Source organism: Camelina sativa, chromosome 5 (assembly GCF_030686135.1).
Source record: "Camelina sativa cultivar CO46 ecotype springtype chromosome 5, ASM3068613v1".
NCBI classification, from domain to species: domain Eukaryota; kingdom Viridiplantae; phylum Streptophyta; class Magnoliopsida; order Brassicales; family Brassicaceae; genus Camelina; species Camelina sativa.
The window spans coordinates 33,439,271-33,460,572 of NC_141884.1; the positions used below are offsets into that span (position 1 = coordinate 33,439,271).

General features: G+C 37.3%; 2 protein-coding genes and 1 pseudogene across 4 annotated transcripts; all 3 read right to left on the minus strand.

Annotated features, from left to right (window-relative positions):
- Nucleotides 1–3,765: 3,765 nt before the first annotated feature.
- Nucleotides 3,766–6,296, minus strand: LOC109132914 (E3 ubiquitin-protein ligase SINA-like 5 pseudogene; annotated as a pseudogene).
- A 4,731-nt stretch (nucleotides 6,297–11,027) lies between these two features.
- Nucleotides 11,028–12,688, minus strand: LOC104787587 (E3 ubiquitin-protein ligase SINA-like 5). 2 transcript variants are annotated; one of them, XM_010513193.3, is made up of 2 exons: nucleotides 12,316–12,688; nucleotides 11,028–12,015 (listed from the first exon to the last, which is right to left on the minus strand). In XM_010513193.3, exons 1-2 carry the CDS (start codon nucleotides 12,535–12,537, stop codon nucleotides 11,326–11,328), a joined length of 912 nt encoding a protein of 303 aa, XP_010511495.1. In that variant the 5' UTR covers nucleotides 12,538–12,688; the 3' UTR covers nucleotides 11,028–11,325. The 2 variants fall into 2 exon arrangements, with proteins under 2 accessions (XP_010511495.1, XP_010511496.1); XM_010513194.2 differs by having other exon boundaries at nucleotides 11,028–11,947; nucleotides 12,316–12,518.
- A 6,424-nt stretch (nucleotides 12,689–19,112) lies between these two features.
- On the minus strand, nucleotides 19,113–21,144 carry LOC104787588 (ATP-dependent Clp protease proteolytic subunit 3, chloroplastic). 2 transcript variants are annotated; one of them, XM_010513196.3, is made up of 5 exons: nucleotides 20,641–21,144; nucleotides 20,064–20,178; nucleotides 19,799–19,974; nucleotides 19,608–19,703; nucleotides 19,113–19,535 (listed from the first exon to the last, which is right to left on the minus strand). In XM_010513196.3, the coding sequence occupies exons 1-5, from the start codon at nucleotides 20,941–20,943 to the stop codon at nucleotides 19,296–19,298; spliced, it is 930 nt and encodes a 309-aa protein (XP_010511498.2). In that variant the 5' UTR covers nucleotides 20,944–21,144; the 3' UTR covers nucleotides 19,113–19,295. The 2 variants fall into 2 exon arrangements, with proteins under 2 accessions (XP_010511498.2, XP_087307145.1); XM_087451019.1 differs by having other exon boundaries at nucleotides 20,064–20,336; nucleotides 20,453–21,007.
- Between the last annotated feature and the right edge of the window lie 158 nt (nucleotides 21,145–21,302).

Below are 21,302 nucleotides of genomic sequence, written 5' to 3' on the forward strand. Positions count from 1 at the left end.
TAGACTTCTCCATGCTTATTCGCAACCCCGATTGCTTAGCAAAAACGTCAAAAATTCCCACAATGCCTTCTATGGAGCGAACCTTACCATCAGAGAGAACCATTAAATCATCAGCAAAGCTCAAGTGAGTGACACCAAGAGTTTTGCATTTTGGATGATAACCAAACTGCACTCATGCCGCTTTATCCAACCGCCTAGAGAGGACATCCATTATAATGATGAACAAGTAAGGTGAAAGTGAGCATCCCTGTCACAAACCCCTGGTGTTGTTAAAAAAACCGGCTAGTTCCCCGTTAACCTGAACCGAGAAAGAGGCCGTTGTTACACAAAGCATTATCCATTGCACAAATACAGATGGAAGATCCAATGTGGAGAGGACATTTCGCAGAAAAGGCCATTGAACAGAGTTGAAGGCCTTTGAAATATCGATCTTAACAGCACATCGACTTGGAATTGACTCTTTGTGATAATCTTTAACTAACTCCGTAGCGAGAAGTACATTCTCAATCAGTAAACGGTCCTTCACAAAGGTCGACTGATTCCCAGCAATGAACTTTGGCAAAAGCAGCTTCAGTCGATTAGCTAGGATCTTAGAAATGACTTTATATATCACATTGCAACATGATATTGGGCGATAGTCTTTCATTTCCCGAGTTTGAAGATTTTTTGGAATCAGAGCAAAAATAGTAGCATTCGCACCTTTGGGGAGGAAACCTTTGACAAAGAAAGATTGAACTGCAGTCACAAACTCTCCACCGAGGATGTCCCAAGTCGCTTTAAAAAATTCTGTTGTAAACCCATAAGGACCTGTGGATTTATCTGAGGGCATAGAGAACACAACCTTTTTCACCTCTTCCACTAAGACTGGTCGAACAAGTCTCTCCTTGTCCTCCACGGAACACCGAAAGGACAAAAGATCTTGCAGCTCAGCTGTTGGAGCGAATTGGGCTCAAAATCTGTTGGAGCGAATTGTAGAAATTCTCAAAAATGTCTCTCTGCTTCCTGTTTGAGCCCTGCTGCATCCGACACAACCCGACCATCTGGTGTCATAATTTCCCGGATTTCATTTTGTGCTGCTCGAACCTGAACCGCACGATGAAAAGTTTTATTATTCTGATCGCCAACTTGCAGCCAGTGAAGCTTAGAATTTTGCTTTAAATATTTCTCTTCAAGACCAGCAACAAAACACCAACGATCGTATGCATTCTTTTCTGCAGCCATCGCTATATCAGAGGGGTGCAGGAGGTTAAATTCCTGCTTTTCACAAAGCAGTGCATATGCCTCCTTAGTTTTCTTAACTAAGTGGTCCACCTTATGCCTCGCCAAATCTCTTAGCTTTGGCTTCAAAGCCTTAAGCTTCTTTGTAAACCGAAACAGAGAAGAAGTTGACATGTGAATAGATTCTGTCTCCCCCCAAAACTCCTTCACCAAAGGCACAAATTCAGGCATGTCTACCATAGCATTTACAAATTTAAAAGGCTTACGATGCTGCCTAGGCTCCTCTGGTGATCGGAGCATCCCCTTGCTTCAAAAATACTGTAAGCCTGCGGATAAATCCCAAGCCAATCATCATTAACCAACACACGATCTAATTTTTTAGAGATTAAATCGTTTTCCCTTTTGTTGCACCAAGTAAACAGAGGACCTTGGGCAGTCAAATCCGAGAAAGAATAGTAGTTGACAACGGACTGAAAGTCCCCCATCCCCTCCGTTATCCCTGGACCGTGTGCCGCGAGAGTGCTCATCAAGAGCCAGTGTTTCGTTAAAATCACCAAAAATAAGTCAGGGTGAATCCTTATGATGACGCAAATCCTCCCATAAGGCTTTACGCTCCTCCACCAAGTTTGACGCATAGACGAATGAGCAAAAAAAACTCAGTCGCATCTTCCTCTAGTTTAACGGAACAAGTTATGAGTTGTCCCGTTTTATACACCGGAGTAAGTCTGACATTGTCACGCCATACCACCCAGATGCGTCCTCTAGCATTATGCTCGTAATTTGACAGAACCGACCAATTCTTAAATAACTTTGCACCTAACCACTGTGCCTTCCGTTCCTTAACCCTCGTCTCCAATAAACAACCAAACCGCAGTCCCGAATCACCAACCCACTTCTTTATGATGGAATGTTTTGAAGTTCTGTTTAAGCCGCGAACATTCCAAAAGAACCCGGACATTAAGCACGTTTGGAGGGGTTCCTTTTACTCTGATCCCTAAGAGTATTAGGGGGTTGAGTAGAAGGGTTTGAAAGAATCTTATGTGCAGTCTTGGGACCACGAGGCAGAGATGGTCGAAGCGGAGGGATGAGAGAAGCCCCCGACTGCGTCTCTGTTTTATTGGTCGCCTCTTCTGTATCCGCGTCAGAGAAGTTCTCAACATCCTCTGAGGCATCCTCATCTGCATCCCCCTTGCCAATGAGACAGGAGAATGCATTAGAGAGAAGAGATAGATCATCATATTTAAGTTCAAAAGGTTTCTATTTCCCCGGACTGCGGACCGACTTAGGCGTTTGCCAAACCTCTTCCACTGCAGCGGCATTCAAAGAACCATCTTTGAGTGCAGCAGATGCTTCAGTGTCTGGCGCAACTGTGGCCGCAGGAGCAGGAGATGTTGACGGAACTTGCACCGGCTCGGTTTCAATTTCCTTCGCTGGACTGCTAATTGTTGGTGTAGTGATAGGTGAAGCCAAACAAGTATCCTTATAATGGCCCCATTTACCACAGGTATCACATTTTGGCGGTAGCCAAGGGTAAGAATACTTAATGACAACATCAAGTTCCCCCTCTTCCTCCCCCATAAACACATACTCTCGTGGAAGAGGTTTAGTTAAATCAGCTTCCACCATTATTTGAGCGACATCAAAACTTGTGCAAGCATCAGTTTTTGAGTGTAGTCGAGTGGGTTTTCCTACAGCACTAGCCAAGAACTGCAGACCTTTATGCGTGAACATCGACGGTGGGACATCTTTTAAAATCACCCACATAGGTATAGATTTCAAAGCTGGCTGAGTGTCCTCCGCATTAGGAGACCATTTCGATATCACCATTGGAATATCCATAATGTTCCACATACCTCTGTTTAAGACCCTGCGCCTCATATTTTCATTGCGGATCCGGAATTTCACCGTTGTGTCATTAACTTGATAAACATCTATATGAGAAGAAGTATCTCCCAAACGCCAAATTTTGTTAACGATCATGTGGATCTTGCCCACATGGGGTGCCTTTGTGCTCAAAAACTTACCAAGGAGAAAATCCTCCCAAAGAGGTTTAGCCCCAAGCAGAACATCCTTTGGTACGATCACCCTCTGCTGACCATCCACTTCGACGACATTAAACGGTTGCTTTGTAAAGACATGCTTGCCAGCGACATTAGCATAAGAACGCTTTGATTTATCATCCCCCACAGATACACTCGGGCTGGTTACACCACCCTGCTCCAACGTGTTTTCCTTAGACTCCTGCGACGATCCTGAAATACCAATCTCGTGGGAAACCACCACCACCTGTGATGAAACCCCTTCCTCCGACGCCTGAACCGCCCCTCCTAGAGTCGGAGAAGCTGCCGGCGGCATGATTCTTGCACTGAACGCCAAAACCCTAAATCGCCATTTTTGTCTCTCGCCACGTCAGCCATGACTGAAAAATCCTTGTTCTTTTTAGCTACTACTGTTGTGTAGAACTTAAATTTGAACATAAATGTTTAAAATAATTAAAAATTTATTTGGTGTATTTTTTCGGGTATTAATATTATCTGCCATTCCATGTTATCTTTGCATGTGTATCTGCTCTCTCACTTTCTGAATTTATTCACCATCGTTCCAATTGTTAAGAGTGTTATGCTGGTTGAGTTTAGCCAGAATGCAAGAGACGTCGCGTATCCCCGGAGCCATATGTGCGATACGGTTAACAGTCACATACACGCCCTCCGATCCCTTGAAAGCCTGAACTACTATCAAATAGCTCTCTTTCAATTCCTTCAAAACGAGATTCTTCTGCTTACAAAGGTTCATGTTAAAGATAGCATAACAGTCAAACCTAAACGGCATGAGAATATCATCATCATTATCATCATCACCACAAAATGTGTGCATGACGAGCGTGGCTTTTGAGATTCGTGTATGTGCCAACGAAATTGCAGTTTGGTACAGGGCAAGAACATTGGGCGAAACAGCAAACTTTCTCATGGACAGATTGATCATTACAGTACGTGGTGGTTTCTTCACACCCATGTTTTGCATTCGGACATGGGACTATCGATGCTTCAATAGCCTTCTCCATGGCTCTGCATCTTATATCCCCGATTTCACGCCCGTCTTGCTGCCATTTTCAAAATCCTCTCTCTCTCTCCGATGGCTGATTTATACGTTTCTGATAACGTAAATCAATAAACCGATAGAAACAGAGTAAATGAAACAAAGTTTTTATTGATTGATATCGGAAAACAAATAACACAACGTTCTCTAGAAATGCAGCATTATCATCTCATCTGCAAGAGTCTCAAAGAGAGATCTCCAGCAACAATGATGAGGAACAAAGATCACCGAACCCAGAAAATAGAAAACCAATTCAGATAATTTGCATAATCGAAAAAGTTGGGCTAACATGTGCTCTTATAGAAGGCTAACAAACCGACAAACAGCGTTAACCCATTTTATTTCTCTTTCGTGACGTTGACAAACTCTGATCCGTTACTCCTCCAGCTGTTATATCGCACATGCTCTCCTCCTCTGCTTCTTATCTTAGCCCTACATGTGCAGCTCCTAATTAGCTATATAAAAGATCCCCTCCTTAGAGAACCTTGACCACAAGGTTCATGGAAACTTCTTATCCTCTTCCACTTGAAGCATAGCTAGCTGTTCATTTACCAAATCTCCCCTGTTTGATAATTTTGACTTTTGGTGATGAACCTTGGTAGATATCTCTGGGGGCCTTTGCAAATGGAACACCTCATAAACAAAAATCCAGAAAGAGAAGTAGACACAAAGAACCTTGACCACATAGGTGAACTGTCCATGGGGTTTGACTTTACCGCTGAACCATGCCACACTTTGACTCCCCAACATCCCAGTCTCATCTCTATTTGACTACTTAACCTGAGAACTGAACTTCCGGGATCTCAAACTTTGTTGTTAATGTACAACCTACAAATTAACATTTGCAGTTTGCAGTCCCTTGAAGTGGTCTTGAATTTGAATAGTGAAGATTGAGGACATTGTTGTTGCTTCTGTTTACTAGCAAACACTTCTTGAAACCACATGTACTGAGATATACTGGTCTGCTTCAGACATTGCAAAGTTGGTATTTGTTGTTCCCAACAATCTTTTGTGTCAAACAAAAATGTCTCTCCTTGATATACCCTTCTTGAGAAGCTGTACGACAACTCTGAAATTTTGTGCGTTGTCAAATAGTTGTTCTGCAGCCATAAGGAAGGTTGTGCTGCTGCCACCTCCTTATCCCCACCATCGCTTGTGTCCAGCAGCAGGCCTAGTAATCCTTATGCCTTACGTAACCAAAGATCGATCAAAGGCAACAACACCAGTCCTAAAAATGATTGTAGGAACCTAAATCCCCCTTTGTTCTCCAACTGTGCCACCAATCTCTCCAAATTCATGTCTTTGAACATGAATTTCCAAGTCTTGAGAAACTTAGATGTCTTCTTCTGTCACTTCATATGTATGACACGAAGAAGCAACACACAAAGCAGCTTGTGAACATTAAGTTTCAGCTCACCAACAAACAAAATCTGAACATTTGCTGCCACATTGCTGGTACACAACAAATGCAGATACGTCATAGTTGCATTTTGCTGCTTTATTAGCTTCTTGCTAAGTGCAAAGCTAGATTTAAAATCTCTTGGTGCCTCTTTCTTTTTAAACTTGAACCTCCAACACTTAAGAAATGTTTTTTTGCATTCGTTTGGCACAGAAAACTCATGAGGAAGGGCATGCGTACACACATCAAAGCATGTTTCTGCGACAAGCCTTCCACTGCAACAGAGTTCTCCTGCTCAACCGGTTTGTTTCCCTCTTGAGACTCCCTATCTCCAACAACTACTGGACTTGTAAAATCTTGAACACAGACCATATCAGTTCCCCCCACCTGACTGTAAATCATCAAAAACAAGTCCATTGGATGACAATAATGCATCAGTATGATCAAAATTCCCTAACAGCTTATGCTGCTCCTTCACTACTAAGTCTGCAACGCTAAAGAAGTGATCTTCACTATTATCTGATTCAGCAGTCGTAATGTCACAGCCAATTGATATCTCAACCCGAGGTGCTTTCAATTCCATAGCAACAAACTCATGAGGATGTGTGTTATCACCTTTTTCACACTAACAGAAGTCACTTGCTTCTCCTCTGTGAAGTCAGACTTAGAATATTTTGTTGGGTAAGCTAGCTCAAACAATCTTCCCACCAAAAAGCATTGTTGAACAGATTAAGGGTGAAATAGCTTGATATGCATTCGAGCATCCTTCTGCAATCCTGTCAAATACAAGCTAACCAAATAATCTTCATCTAAGTTCACTTTAGTGCTAATCTACATGAAACGAGCATGATACACCTCAATTCCTTCAGTCTCCTACAACTTTTTCAGTTCAACAATTGAATCATCCAACAACTTATTGGCTTTACCTTGCAACAATAGTTTGTAAATCACCCAATCATGCTTCACATACTGCCATAGAGTTGATTCCACAATTGATTTATGCCAAGTGACAGCTATATCATCCAATTGAGCTGAAGTGAGACTAACTTTTAACTCCTCCGGAGTATGATCAAGTAAGAAAAATTATTCGATCCGGAACAGCCATTCCTCAATTTTATCACCACCAAATCTAAGCAGATCAAGTTTTGCAAAACCATTAGCATCAGAATAGATGTTCCACGTACCAGATCTCTTGTTGTTGGTGTCAGAAATTACGATCGGAGGTGGAGATCTTAGCTGTGAGTATCGTCCGCAGTTGTAAGCTCCCAGTGACTGCTTTGTTTCACGATTAACCACCAAGGGACTAGACTCTCCATGAGATTTGCTCGAGGAAGCGGGTGGACCTGGTATCAACCTTATCAAATGCATCATGTTAGCCATATTCTGCTCCATCCTCTTATCTTGCGCTTCAATCGCTCGTTCTATCGCATGAGTCCGATCAAGAATGGTTCTTGCATCACGCATCGTATCACTTCCTCCCTCCTGAACTTCTTCCCAAACCAGATCCTGCCGGCTAATCTGAGATCTCGTCTCCACACCCATTGTTTCCGAGGTTCGACTTCGCTCTGATACCATTGATAACGTAAATCAGTAAACCGATAGAAACAGAGTAAATGAAACAGAGTTTTTATTGATTGATATCGGAAAACAAATAACACAACGTTCTCTAGAAACGCAGCATTATCATCTCATCTGCAAGAGTCTCAAAGAGAGATCTCCAGCAACAATGATGAGGAACAAAGATCACCGAACCCAGAAAATAGAAAATCAATTCAGATAATTTGCATAATCGAAAAGGTTGAGCTAACATGTGCTCTTATAGAAGGCTAACAAACCGACAAACAGCGTTAACCCATTTTATTCCTCTTCCGTGACGTTGACAAACTCTGATCCGTTACTCCTCCAGCTGTTATATCGCACATGCTCTCCTCCTCTGCTTCTTATCTTAGCCCTACATGTGCAGCTCCTGATTTGCTATATCAAAGCTCCCCTCCTTAGAGAACCTTGACCACAAGGTTCATGGAAACTTCTTATCCTCTTCCACTTGAAGCATAGCTAGCTGTTCATTTACCAAATCTCCCCTGTTTGATAATTTTGACTTTTGGTGATGAACCTTGGTAGATATCTCTGGGGGCCTTTGCAAATGGAACACCTCATAAACAAAAATCCAGAAAGAGAAGTAGACACAAAGAACCTTGACCACATAGGTGAACTGTCCATGGGGCTTGACTTTACCGCTGAACCATGCCACACTTTGAACTCCCCAACATCCCAGTCTCATCTCCATTTGACTACTTAACCTAAGAACTGAACTTCCGGGATCCCAAACTTTGTTGTTAGTGTACAATCTACAAATTTCCATTTGCAGTTTGTTGTCCCTTGAAGTGGTCTTGAATTTGAACAGTGAAGATTGAGGACATTGTTGTTGCTTCTGTTTACTAGCAAACACTTCTTGAAACCACATGTACTGAGATATATTGGTCTGCTTCAGACATTGCAAAGTTGGTATTTGTTGTTCCCAACAATCTTTTGTGTCAAACAAAAATGTCTCTGCTTGATATTCCCTTCTTGAGAAGCTGTACGACAACTCTGAAATTTTGTGTGTTGTCAAATAGTTGTTTTGCAGCCATAAGGAAGGTTGTGCTGCTGCCACCTCCTTATCCCCACCATCGCTTGTGTTCTGCAGCAGGCCTAGTAATCCATATGCCTTACGAAACCAAAGATTGATCAAAGGCAACAACACCAGTCCTGAAAATGATTGTAGGAACCTAAATCCCCCTTTGTTCTCGGACTGTGCCACTAATCTCTCCAAATTCATGTCTTTAAACCTGAATTTCCAAGTCTTAAGAAACTTAGATGTCTTCTTCTCGCGCTTCATATGTATGACACGAAGAAGCAACACACAAAGCAGCTTGTGAACATTAAGTTTCAGCTCACCAACAAACAAAATCTGAAGATTTGCTGCCACATTGCTGGTACACAACAAATGCAGATACGTCTTAGTTGCATTTTGCTGCTTTATTAGCTTCTTGCTAAGTGCAAAGCTAGATTTAAAATCTCTTGGTGCCACTATCTTTTTAAACTTGAACCTCCAACACTTAAGAAACATTTTTTTGCATTCGTTTGGCACAGAAAACTCATGAGGAAGGGCATGCGTACACATCAAAGCATGTTTCTGCGACAAGCCTTCCACTGCAACAGAGTCCTCCTGCTCAACCGGTTTGTTTCCCTCTTGAGACTCCCTATCTCCAACAACTACTGGAATTGTAAAATCTTGAACACAGACCATATCAGTTCCCCCACCTGACTGTAAATCATCAAAAACAAGTCCATTGGATGACAATAATGCATCAGTATTATCAAAATTCCCTAACAGCTTATGCTGCTCCTTCACTACCAAGTCTGCAGCGCTAAAGAAGTGATCTTCACTATTATCTGATTCAGCAGTCTTAATGTCACAGCCAATTGATATCTCAACCCGAGGTGCTTTCAATTCCATAGCAACAAACTCATGAGGATGTGTGTTATCACCTTTTTCACACTAACAGAAGTCACTTGCTTCTCCTCCGTGAAGTCAGACTTAGAATATTTTGTTGGGTAAGCTAGCTCAAACAATCTTTCCACCAAAAAGCATTGTTGAACAGATTGAGGGTGAAATAGCTTGATATGCATTCGAGTATCCTTCTGCAATCTTGTCAAATACAAGCTAACCAAATAATCTTCATCTAAGTTCACTTTAGTGCTAATCAACATGAAACGAGCATGATACACCTCAATTCCTTCAGTCTCCTGCAACTTTTTCAGTTCAGCAATTGAATCATCCAACAACTTATTGGCTTTACCTTGCAACAATAATTTGTAAATCACCCAATCATGCTTCACATACTTCCATAGAGTTGATTCCACAATTGATTTATGCCAAGTAGCAGCTATATCATCTAATTGGCTGAAGCGAGACTAACTTTTAACTCCTCCGGAGTATGATCAAGTAAGAAAAATTGTTCGATCCGGAACAGCCATTCCTCAATTTTATCACCACCAAATCTAAGCAGATCAAGTTTTGCAAAACCATTAGCATCAGAATAGATGTTCGACATACCAGATCTCTTGTTGTTGGTGTCAGAAATTACGATCGGAGGTGGAGATCTTAGCTGTGAGTATCGTCCGCAGTTGTATGCTCCCAGTGACTGCTTTGTTTCACGATCGACTACCAAGGGACTAGACTCTCCATGAGATTTGCTCGAGGAAGCCGGTGGACCTGGTATCAACCTGATCAAATGCATCATGTCAGCCATATTCTGCTCCATCCTCTTATCTTGCGCTTCAATCGCTCGTTCTATCGCATGAGTCCGATCAAGAATGGTTCTCGCGTCACCAATCGTCTCACTTCCTCCTTCCCAAACCAGATCCTGCCGGATAATATGAGATCTCGTCTCCACACCCATTGTTTCCGAGGTTCGACTTCGCTCTGATACCATTGATAACGTAAATCAATAAACCGATAAAAATAGAGTAAATGAAACAGAATTTTTATTGATTGATATCGGAAAACAAATAACACAACATTCTTTAGAAACGCAGCATTATCATCTCATCTGCAAGAGTCTCAAAGAGAGATCTCCAGCAACAATGATGAGGAACAAAGATCACCGAACCCAGAAAATAGAAAACCAATTCAGATAATTTGCATAATCGAAAAGGTTGAGCTAACATGTGCTCTTATAGAAGGCTAACAAACCGACAAACAGCGTTAACCCATTTTATTCCTCTTCCGTGACGTTGACAAACTCTGATCCGTTACTCCACCAGCTGTTATATCGCCCGTGCTCTCCTCCTCTACTTCTTATCTTAGCCCTACATGTGCAGCTCCTGATTTGCTATATCAGTTTCACTGAGCTAAGTTAGTGTGGCTACTGAAGAGATCTAATTGGCTTTTTATAACCCTAGCTGGTTTAAATCAACGGTGATATTAGTAACTAGCTTTTGATTCAAAAAGAATAAATCAAAACTGCCCTCAAACATTAAATTGTGAAAAATCATATCAGTTAATAAAAATATCACCATATATTGAAATAGCATCTTTTCAGTAGCATTGAAATCACTGACATAAATGGGATTTTTAAATCTAAATTACAAGCAACCGTGATGGCCTGCAAAAATTGCTTTTGCTAGTGGTTACTGAGAACCACTCAAGCCCACAGTCAACCAATTTTTGTCTGTATCACAATCACAATCACAATTACAATGAAACTGACCAAACAACAAAAAGCCCACTCATCAGGCTAAAAAAACATATAGCTTGCTGCACCTTATCTGGCACACCAAACGCAATTAGTTTGATCATTCTAGAGTTTGAATACTACAACAAAATACGCCAAAACATACAATTTGACGGATGCAAAGCGTATACAGATTTTTTACATAATCAGATATTCAAGAGAACACACATACCAGCATCAAGATCTTTACTATGAACAAAATAGATCTCAATGTGATTCATCAAAACGAAACAGCTAAAAGAAAACCATAAGCTTACCGGTTAGGGAAGGATTTTATGAGCCAAACAAACCTAACTTACCAAAAAAGATTAAAGGGCTCTTCACATCTTTTGTTCAGATGTGAATATATTTATACTCATCACTGCCGATGCAAATCTGCATCTTCATGTGATCACCACTCAACATATAAGACGGAATGAACATGAAACCATCTTCAAACTGCATTTGCTCACTCACTTTCTGAATATTCTTCACCCTCAGTCCAAGCCTTAGTGTGGTGTACTGGTTGAGTTTTGCTAGACTGCAAGAGAGCTTGCGTATTCCGGGAGCCAGAGGTGCGATACAACTCACAGTTACGGACACGCCCTCGGTTCCTTTAAAAGCCTGAACTACAACCAAATCACCGTCTTGCTCTTCCCGAAACACGACCATCTTCTTCTTATTGATGTCCATGCCAAAGATTAAAGGACGGTCAAACACAAACGAGATCAGGCCATACTCTTTCCAAGAATGTGCAGCATTAGCATGGCCTTTGAGATCAGTGTAAGAGCCACCGTAGTTGCAGTTTTGCACGGGGCAGAAACATCGAGCGAAAACACAAACCTTCTCATGGCTTGATGATTCATTTCCATACGTTGTGCTTTCTTTACACCCGTATTTCGCATTTGGACATGGAACTATAGTTGCTTCGATAACCTTCTCCATGGCTCTGCATCGTATATCCCCGATAGGCGATCTACAGAACGAGCATCTATTGTTCATTTTCTTGCAGCAGGACGAACAACTTAAATGCCCATTTGTACACTAAACGCAACAAAACAGAACACCATAAGAGTTAGCCAAAATCATCAACCCAAAAAAACAATTTTTAACACAAATTAAACTATTTATACATTTTTACAGTCTTTACCCTTGTTCAAAAAATCACTAGCCAGGTTTACCACATTTTTTTTACGGCAATTTGCATCAAATTTTAGTATTTACGGCAACTTGACTTCAATAACACATAAACATATGTTACATAGTTTCATCTCAAAATTAATATACCAATCAGAGATGATGAAGTTCTAAGCTATGAACATTATGAAACAAAAGGAGTGGAACCTGATAGATTGGTTTCTTGAGTGGCTCGAAACAAATGGGACAATCAAGAACATCTGAACTCTGTAGCTTCACCGATTGAGTTTTTGATTGTGCCTCCGTGACCACATCCTCGGAATCATCACCAACAGTCGCCATTCTCGTTGCAGTGACACTTTCGCTTTCTTCAAGTAGAGGAGGAAGTCGTTGTCTCTTCCGGGAAAGAGTTCTTTCTCTGTCGGCCATCTCAAGTTTTTGTTTCACTCTGCTCTGCTGATCTAATGGTTTTATACCCTTTTTTTTTAACCCTAGTTGGTAAAAAACTGAAAAAACAAAAAAACTCAGATAACTTCATTTTAAGATTTATTTTTCTTTCAACTTAATTGATTTTCTGTATAATAACTGAGAAAATTTTTTATCCTATAAATCACAAATCACTTGACCAATCAAAACATACCACATAGACTTATTTTCATAATTTTAATTTCACAAAATAAATAAAAAATAAATATAATTCACGTCCAGAAAAAAAATAACTTTAAACTAAAATAACTGCCGGAAACCTTTTACTTTGAATTTTAAAGAAATTAACTAAACAGAAAATTATGCAATCCGAAAATAACTCCTAAAAGTAAGGCAGTTTTTATTTTTCAATATTCTGTATTTTCTATGATTTAATCCTGATTTCCTAAATATGCTCACACTATCTCCACGTTCATTGTAAATCCATCTCACGATTACAAAATTTAAACTGTTTCATCTTCTATTTAATTCACAATAACTAATATTTTCTTACACTTTTGTGTTCATTCCCTGTCTCACTTTATTCCTCTGTTTCGTGAATTACATGGTAAATAAGAGATACCAGACAAATTAGGGGAAGCTATTTTCCTCGCTAACTTCTTTCGTAGATGAGTTCTATTTTGCTCAAACTCAAGTTATTTATTAGCTGACCATTTGTTAACGTTTATATATTTTAATTAGGATTCGTGCTAGAATACGGGTTAAAATTCCTTTTATTTATATTGTAATCTATATATACATTTTTGAAGTATATTTTGGGTTCTACCCTTTTATTTGTACTTATTTGTAAAGTTAATCCCTAAAAAGTTTCCAAAAATATCATTACTCCAGATTTTGTTTCCTAAATATTTTACATTATATTCCAATTAAAAAAAATTACAGCAACCAATATGGAAACAAAAACTATGATATATTTAATCACACTTTCTATTATGTTTTGAAGATATTATATATCTGAATCCTTTGCAAACAAAGAAAACAACAATTTGATTCTCATTTTGTTTTCTAAAATCTGTGAGATTTGATTCTTAACGTAGAAAGAACTTTAAAGAACTGTAATATTTTAAAATTTTAATAAGTTTATATATATATTAATTATAATATTTAAATACATATGAATCAAAGTTCTTCAAAATACTATATAATATGGTTATGTAATAGATGAGTTATAAAGAAGACATGTTGGAATTAATAAAATATTATTAAATTTGTGCTAACACGGGTTATATCCTCATTTTATTATTTGTCAACACTATTAATATCAGAATATTTGACATATAAAATCAAGTTGATTTAACTAAGATTATGTAAAATAATTAAATCATAAAGAAAAATGTAACTTAATCATAGCGTATAAATAACTTATTATGTATTTTAGATTCTTTATTTTTTGTTATAATAATTAAAAATCAAAATAGAATCTCAAACACTAAACAAAATAAATTAAATATAACAAACAAATAGTCATGAAGTATATTGCGGGTTAAAAATTTAATATAAACATTTAGCTACACAAACGGTCAGAAAATTTAGTTATTTTTCTATTTACAAAACATCTAATATTTAACAAATAAATACAATATAAAATATAAATGATAATAAAAATTATATGCAAGTGGTGTACTGCGGGTTAAAATCTAGTTTTTATATAAAATACAATTTATGTGATTATTTTTAAAAGTCGTTGTGAATAAAACATTATGCAATAAAATCATATGCTAAATATGATGGACCCGTGCTAGAGCACATATTGAAATTTCTTTTGTTTATTTTGTAACTTTTATTTAAAGCACCATATATTGTGATTGTTTTATTTGTTTTAAAAGTTGTTTTTTATTTTTTGATGAACCATATATGCCACTAAGTCATATGTTGAATATGACTTATGAAAAGAACATACTGTATATTTTGTATAGATTTTGACCCGCGGTATACCGTGAATTAAAGGGTGTGTATTGAAACCATGATTTTGGAGAATTTTATGATTTAGAAAATTTGGAATTTTGATAGATTTTAGGGAAGTTTATATGATTTTCTGTAAAATTCTTTCAAATCCCACCTAAAACAATGAGATTTGGATTTCTGTATTTTTAACTAAACAAATCCTCTCAAATCCTCCAGAATCCATAACAGTCATTAAAATTCAAATTTACAAACTGTTTTGAATAACAGTGGATTTTAAAGTATATTTTTAAATCATCAGTTCAATAACAGTGGATTTTAAAGTAGATTAGTAAATCATCAGTTCAATAACAGTGGATTTTAAGAGACTTTTTAAAATTCATGATTGAATAACATATGATTTGGAAATTTTACACAAATCATGTCAAGTTGAATACACTCCCCTAAGTTATTTGATAAAAATTTGTTTGTTAATTTTCTTTGAATTGTTTAGTGTTTAAAATTATATATTTATTTTGATTCCTAATTCTATGACTTAACCCAGAGTATACCGCATATTAACTTTTTGTTATAGTATTAATTTAATCAACATAACTAGATATGTCTATTAATTTAATATTCATTTTATTAATAAAATAATAAAATTATATTTTACCTGTGTAGCACCGAATTAATGAAATTTGAAATTTATATTAGTATATACTCAAACACGTCATGTCATATAACCCCTTCGTGTAATAATTTAACTCCCAGTACATCATGAAATGTACTAATATGTATAAACATAATAATTATCATTATAAGTATGATAAAATTAAAAGACATGAACCGAAAGATGATAAAAAAGATAACGATAGATTATTGATCGGTTTATTTTATAGTATAATCGGAAATCACTCTTAATCCGCGGAAGAATGATTATTCTTTTAGATTTGTTTGCCTATATATGGTTAATTAAATACTCTTTGTAGATTTTATTTTATTCTTTCGAATATCATGTTTTAGAGGATCTTAAGTCGAGATTAACTAATGTTACAACCCATCTAACCTATAACCTATCAAATAATCAAATAATTAATCTTATAATCCATATTATATAATCTACTAAAAAGTTGTGTACTTTAGTTTTATTATATAGATGATCTTTGTTTTCTGTGACAATTCGCTGAATTTTTTTTTTTAGATTAGACTCATTTTTTTTTTTTTTTGAACAAACTGAAGCTTCCATTCACTCAAATAGAAACAATACAGGAGGGAATCAAGTCCCAAAGGTTTAAAAGGTTACAAACAGAGGCTTTCCCCAAAGCCATAAACAAAGAGACAGATAGAATCAAGCACAAGTCTGAGAGAGCTGTGAAGCAAACGCTAAGAAGCAGTTTGAGCCATGTAAGGTCACAGTTGCTAGATTGGTCAGCATCGAAGGATTCGACATAAGACAAGATGGTCACGGTCTTAAGACATAGTGACGTTTGTAAAAGAATCAAAGCCAAGGGTCTCACTGGCGCAAGGAGCATTAGCAGGAACAATGCAATGGCATAGATTCGGTGGGCTGAAGCTCGGATGATGGTGGTGGTGCTGAGAGTGGTTTGCTGAAGATCGTCGAATGTCAACATTGAGATACAGGGCAATGGACCATAGAGTAGCAGAACTTCACAAATAGCACAAACAAGGGAGGTAAAGACCAAAATGAGCCATATGGATATGTCAAAACGTAGCAGTACATGTGGGTTCTCTCTCATATGGCGCCCTTTGCCAAAGAGATAAAAAAATCCACACAAAGTATGCAAACGGTTTGACAATGATACAAGTGAGTGAGTTTGGTCTGATGGGTGGTTGTTAAAACCAAACTGGTTCGGTTGGTGGGATGGTGTTGAGAACTAGAAATGCTAGTTAGCATAGGGATATAGAGGATTTGGTTCTTTCAGTTAACAGACAAATTCGACACATGAGCAAGAACCAGGTATCGACCATACACTTTGTTACTACCAAACATTCTAGGTAAGTGGATTCTCAGATGCAGTCTTCGGACACCGAGTTCAACCAACAAACAAAGGAGTTGTTTACTAGATAACATAAGGGTATATAGAAAAGACCTTGGGTTTCGGAGGTTTGGCGAGACCAATTGGGATGATAGCAAACCAATTACAAGTCCTGAGCTCATCCGTAGAGATCCAATAGACTTTGGGGATGGCCAGGGGAGTTGACATGGGTCTGTCGAGCTCATAGTGTGACAGATTTTTAGGGACGGGAGTCCATAAATAGAGACGGTTCGCAACACTGGACGATTTCTCGCCACATAACGATACAAGTATCGTTGAGGAAGAAAAGGCTTCACTGGCGAAACCCAATCCGAATTGGGGGAAATTGAGGCACAGAGACTTTGGTACCGTCGACGGTAAGGCTGGACAAGGATAGATGAGGATGGGGTTCGCCGGATTCCAGATCCTTCTGTAGGGGCACACAATCCGGCCTTCGTCTAGCACTAGGGTGGGTGTTGAGGTTTGGTTGGGGAACAAAAGTAAACAACAAAAGGGGGAAAAAGCTTGAAAGAAGAAAATAATAGAGCAGAAAGCGAAGTAGAGGAGCGGAGAGAACGAGAGATCCCGATACCGGCGAGCCGGAGCTCTACCGGCGTCGGAGGAAGGTGAAGGTAGCGGCGCCGCGATTATCGGGTCTGAGAGAGAATTAGGGCGAACTCGAGGGTGACATAGATTAGACTCATAAGACTGTTAAATTGGTGTGCAAATCAACGGACAAACTGCAAGCATGTTCTATAATATTTGAGTATTTCACGATATAAAATTTAACAGTTTATGTTTCCAGATTGTTGGAAACCATCAAAAAAACAACACAAAGCTATGATAAACTAATGGTATTCATCATTTCTTGCTATGTACTTCATTTATTTTTACTAAAAACTAAAGGCTTTTAATCGTTGGTGTTTCACATTTTCCAGACCTTTGAAATTATACTACGTTTTTATAAAGCTTCAAACTTTACTCAGTGTTGTTCGCTCAATACAACTCTTCCTTTTATAATTAAACCTCGATTGATTTATTCTCACATCTTCTCTTTATTGTCCTTATTCCATTTATTATATATTTATAAGAAGAATACAAAATTCTTATTTTTGTTGTTGAGTAGTCATAATCACAAGTTTGTGCTTCTCTTACCAATTGATTACCTTGATGGTATTTTAAATTAGGTCTAGCGCCTTTGGTTGAATTATCCAAAACATGTACAAAAGTGAAGCAGATTGGTACAGTGAGATACAAAAGTGGAACGTCAAGAAGCAGAGAGATTACGAAAACAAGAAAGCTAAATGAAGAAGCATTAAAGGAAGCTGAAGGAAGAACACATGGTAAAAGATATGTTTCCTACTTTCCTGGTGACACGACAATCGACATGTCACATGGATATTACCCACAGGAAAGACCTTTCAAGAATCTTAACATAACATAGATGATAGATCTCAAGTCTTCTCAACGCAACAAAAATCTTAAGCCATGAGTCATGAGTCATGACACATAAGTTTAAGTTATATGTGCTCAACCATCAACGTCTTCTACACTGAGATCAAACGTTCATGTCTTTAAAGACTTATTTATTCGGATTTTGTGATTTCTTTCCTTATTTTTATTTAGATGATCAAAAAAACAAAAGAACTACAAACACGTTATATATACAGTAAAACCATTATAAATTAATAATGTTGGGACTGCAGAAATGTATTAATTTATAGAGGTTTTATTTTATCGGTAAATTAATAATTATTAATTTATACAGATATTATCCATATTTGGTAATTTTAAAATTTTTGTTTTTTTAAACTAAGGTTTAATTATTATAAATAATATTTTTATATAATCAATTACAAGGAAAATAACAATTCTCATGTTTCTAAGAGAAAACTAAAATTTTTTGATATAGTAGAAATATTAGAAATGAGGTCTACCAAAAATTAATGTTCATATATATACATATAATTTAATAATTTTTTATAATTATTAATTTATACTATTGTTGGGACCATATATTTACAAAGGATTTTCAAAAAAAATATTATTTTATTATATTATCGAATTATGTCCAAAATTACAATGGTCCCAAGTTGGAACTGAAAAAATTTATTAATTTACAGAGAGTATTAATTTACCGAGTATTAATTTATAGAGGTTTGACTGTATCCGTATACGTATTGAGTTTTGCCGTAGGTAGTACGGGTTTAATACTAGTAAATTACTATGATATGTAAAATTAAAAGTGAAAACCATTTTCTTCATAGGTTTATAATTTCAGATTATTAAATAATTATTAAATTTCACTATTTTATCCAAAATTACTTACATATTTCTTTTAAAGAAAAAATTCTCAATAAAATTACGGCAGAATCTCATATTAAAAATAGGATTATATGCTTCAATCAATCTATTTTTTTTTTAGAAAGAAAATTCTCTTTGTTAAAAACTTATACAGTTCACAAAGTGTGAAAATGAATACATCTCACAGAAGGATATGGAAGCAGTTCACATCCTCTAGAAGCTATATATATGCAGTAAATGTTATTTTTGGTGTCATCACAATCACGACTAAAGTTAAAAAACCATACTTGGAGGTAGCTTATAAAAACAGCTTTGATTTTTGTAGCTTACTTGTCATGTAGCTTGCACCATCAGTGCTACAACAAATTTATCTAATCCGAGAAATGGTACAAACACAGGAAATGCAACGTTATATAGTTGTTGCAGGTACCACACAACAACATAATATAGATGGTGTAAACGCTGCAACCAACAGTTCTATTCAATGGCAGCATAACCGTTCTGTGTCATGGAGCGCTCGGATGGCAAGTTAGTGTTGTCCTTCTTGGTTCCTTCAACTTTCCAAAGATCCCAGACTTTGGTTTTAGGAGGAGGAGTGCCATCTCCAATTGGTGCAATTAGTCCTGGTTTCCCGTCATCAATTACAGCGTCGATCAAACCATATTCTTTCGCCTCCCATGGATTCAAGAAATTGTCACGGTCTGTGTCATCTTCAATCTGTGATGGATATCATAAACTTGTAAGGAAAAGACTCGTGTAGTAGAAAGCTGACTAAAGGTATGCAAATACCTCTGATTCAGGCTTCCCGGTGATTCTAGAGAAGATTTTGTTTAGTTTAATCTTGTGGTACATCATTTCTCTTATGCGTATGCTCATTTCAGTAGCCTGAAAGGTACACATTCAAGGTTTGTGTTATCCAACACTATTTCTCAGTAGGAAAGAAAAAAAAACATTCAAAAAGCAGATCAAAAGTATCGTACTTTGCCTCCAGCGGTACCAAGCGGCTGATGAATCATAACTTTAGAGTTAGGCATGCAATAACGTTTCCCTTTTGAACCAGAAGCAAGGAGAAACGCACCCATAGATGCAGCTAGCCCTAAGCAAACAGTTGATACTTCCGCCTTGCACTGTTTCATCGCATCATATATCCCCATTCCTTAAAAGAAAATAAGCCAAAGCAATTCAAAAAAACTCTGATAACAATCAGAAAACTTCCTGCAGTAGTAATGATAAGAAAGAACATACCAGCAGTAATAGATCCACCGGGTGAATTAATAAACAGTGTAATGTCTCTCTCAGAGTCTTCAGCATCTAGTAACAAGAGCTGACTTATAACCAAATCAGCTGTCATATCATCCACCTAGAGATAAAACAAATTCAAGAAAGCTGAGTCATCTTAGGAAATGGTAGCAATAGCCCAAACTACATCAAATGCTTCGATAAAATCATCATTCTAATCAGCAGAAAACATCGAATTCAACAAAGCCGAGTCGAGGGTAGCACAAAGTCTCCGAAACTCTACTCTCTCTAACTCTCATCAAGTTGATCAAATTCACAAGTATTCTACTACTCAGCATGTTGATGTAATGCTAGAAACAACTTAAACTACATCAGATCCTCCATTAGTCTGATACAAAGCACAACACAGAACAACACAACTTGAATGAAACAAGCTCATGTTTACAAAACCAATCTAATTTAATTTCATAATGATATAGCTAATTTGTTACTGACACAGTACCATCTCTCTACACAGAACCAGGATTCGAAAAAAAAAACAAAAAAGGTGAGATTTTTTTTTGTTTGAGAAGGTAAGAAGAACCTGAGAACCCAAAAAGACGATTCTTTGACGGAGCAACATGTTTGTGGTGTCGAGTTCTTCGAAACTTGGGAGTCGTGAAGGAGATTGAGCAACGGAATCAACGGAGAAGCTAGAAACATCCCAGTTACTAGATAAGGTTTGTCTAGACAAGCTCATTGAAGACCTAACGCAAAAGGGTTTCTTCGCAATTCTAGGGATTCTCTGGTTTCGGATTGGGGAATTAAGAAGGTTTTTTTTACCTGGATTGAAAAGACAAATTGGGTTTGAGGTTGAAGATGAAGCGAGACGCAAACTCATCTCCATTGCTTTTTTCTTTTTCTTTTTTTTTTTACTTTCGAAAGTTTCAGAGAGTTCAGAGATTTTTGCTAGCTGATGGGGCTGTTTCTGGATGTTCTTTTTTTTTTTTTAGATACTACTAAACGCTGTCGTTTTGTCAACCATGAAATTGTTCAGTTTTTTGTATGTAACGTGTATGATATTTCTATTCTTTTTATTTGATTTTACAAGTTTCAATCCTAAACATCAAACTCAAATACTAACTTCCAATTCGATTTTTTTTTTTTTTGGATTTTTATCCCATTTCTTTGACTTGTTTAATTGGCTATCTAATTTTTTTTTTTAATAAGTAAGAGTTTTCAATCCGGAAAAAAACAAACTGATAT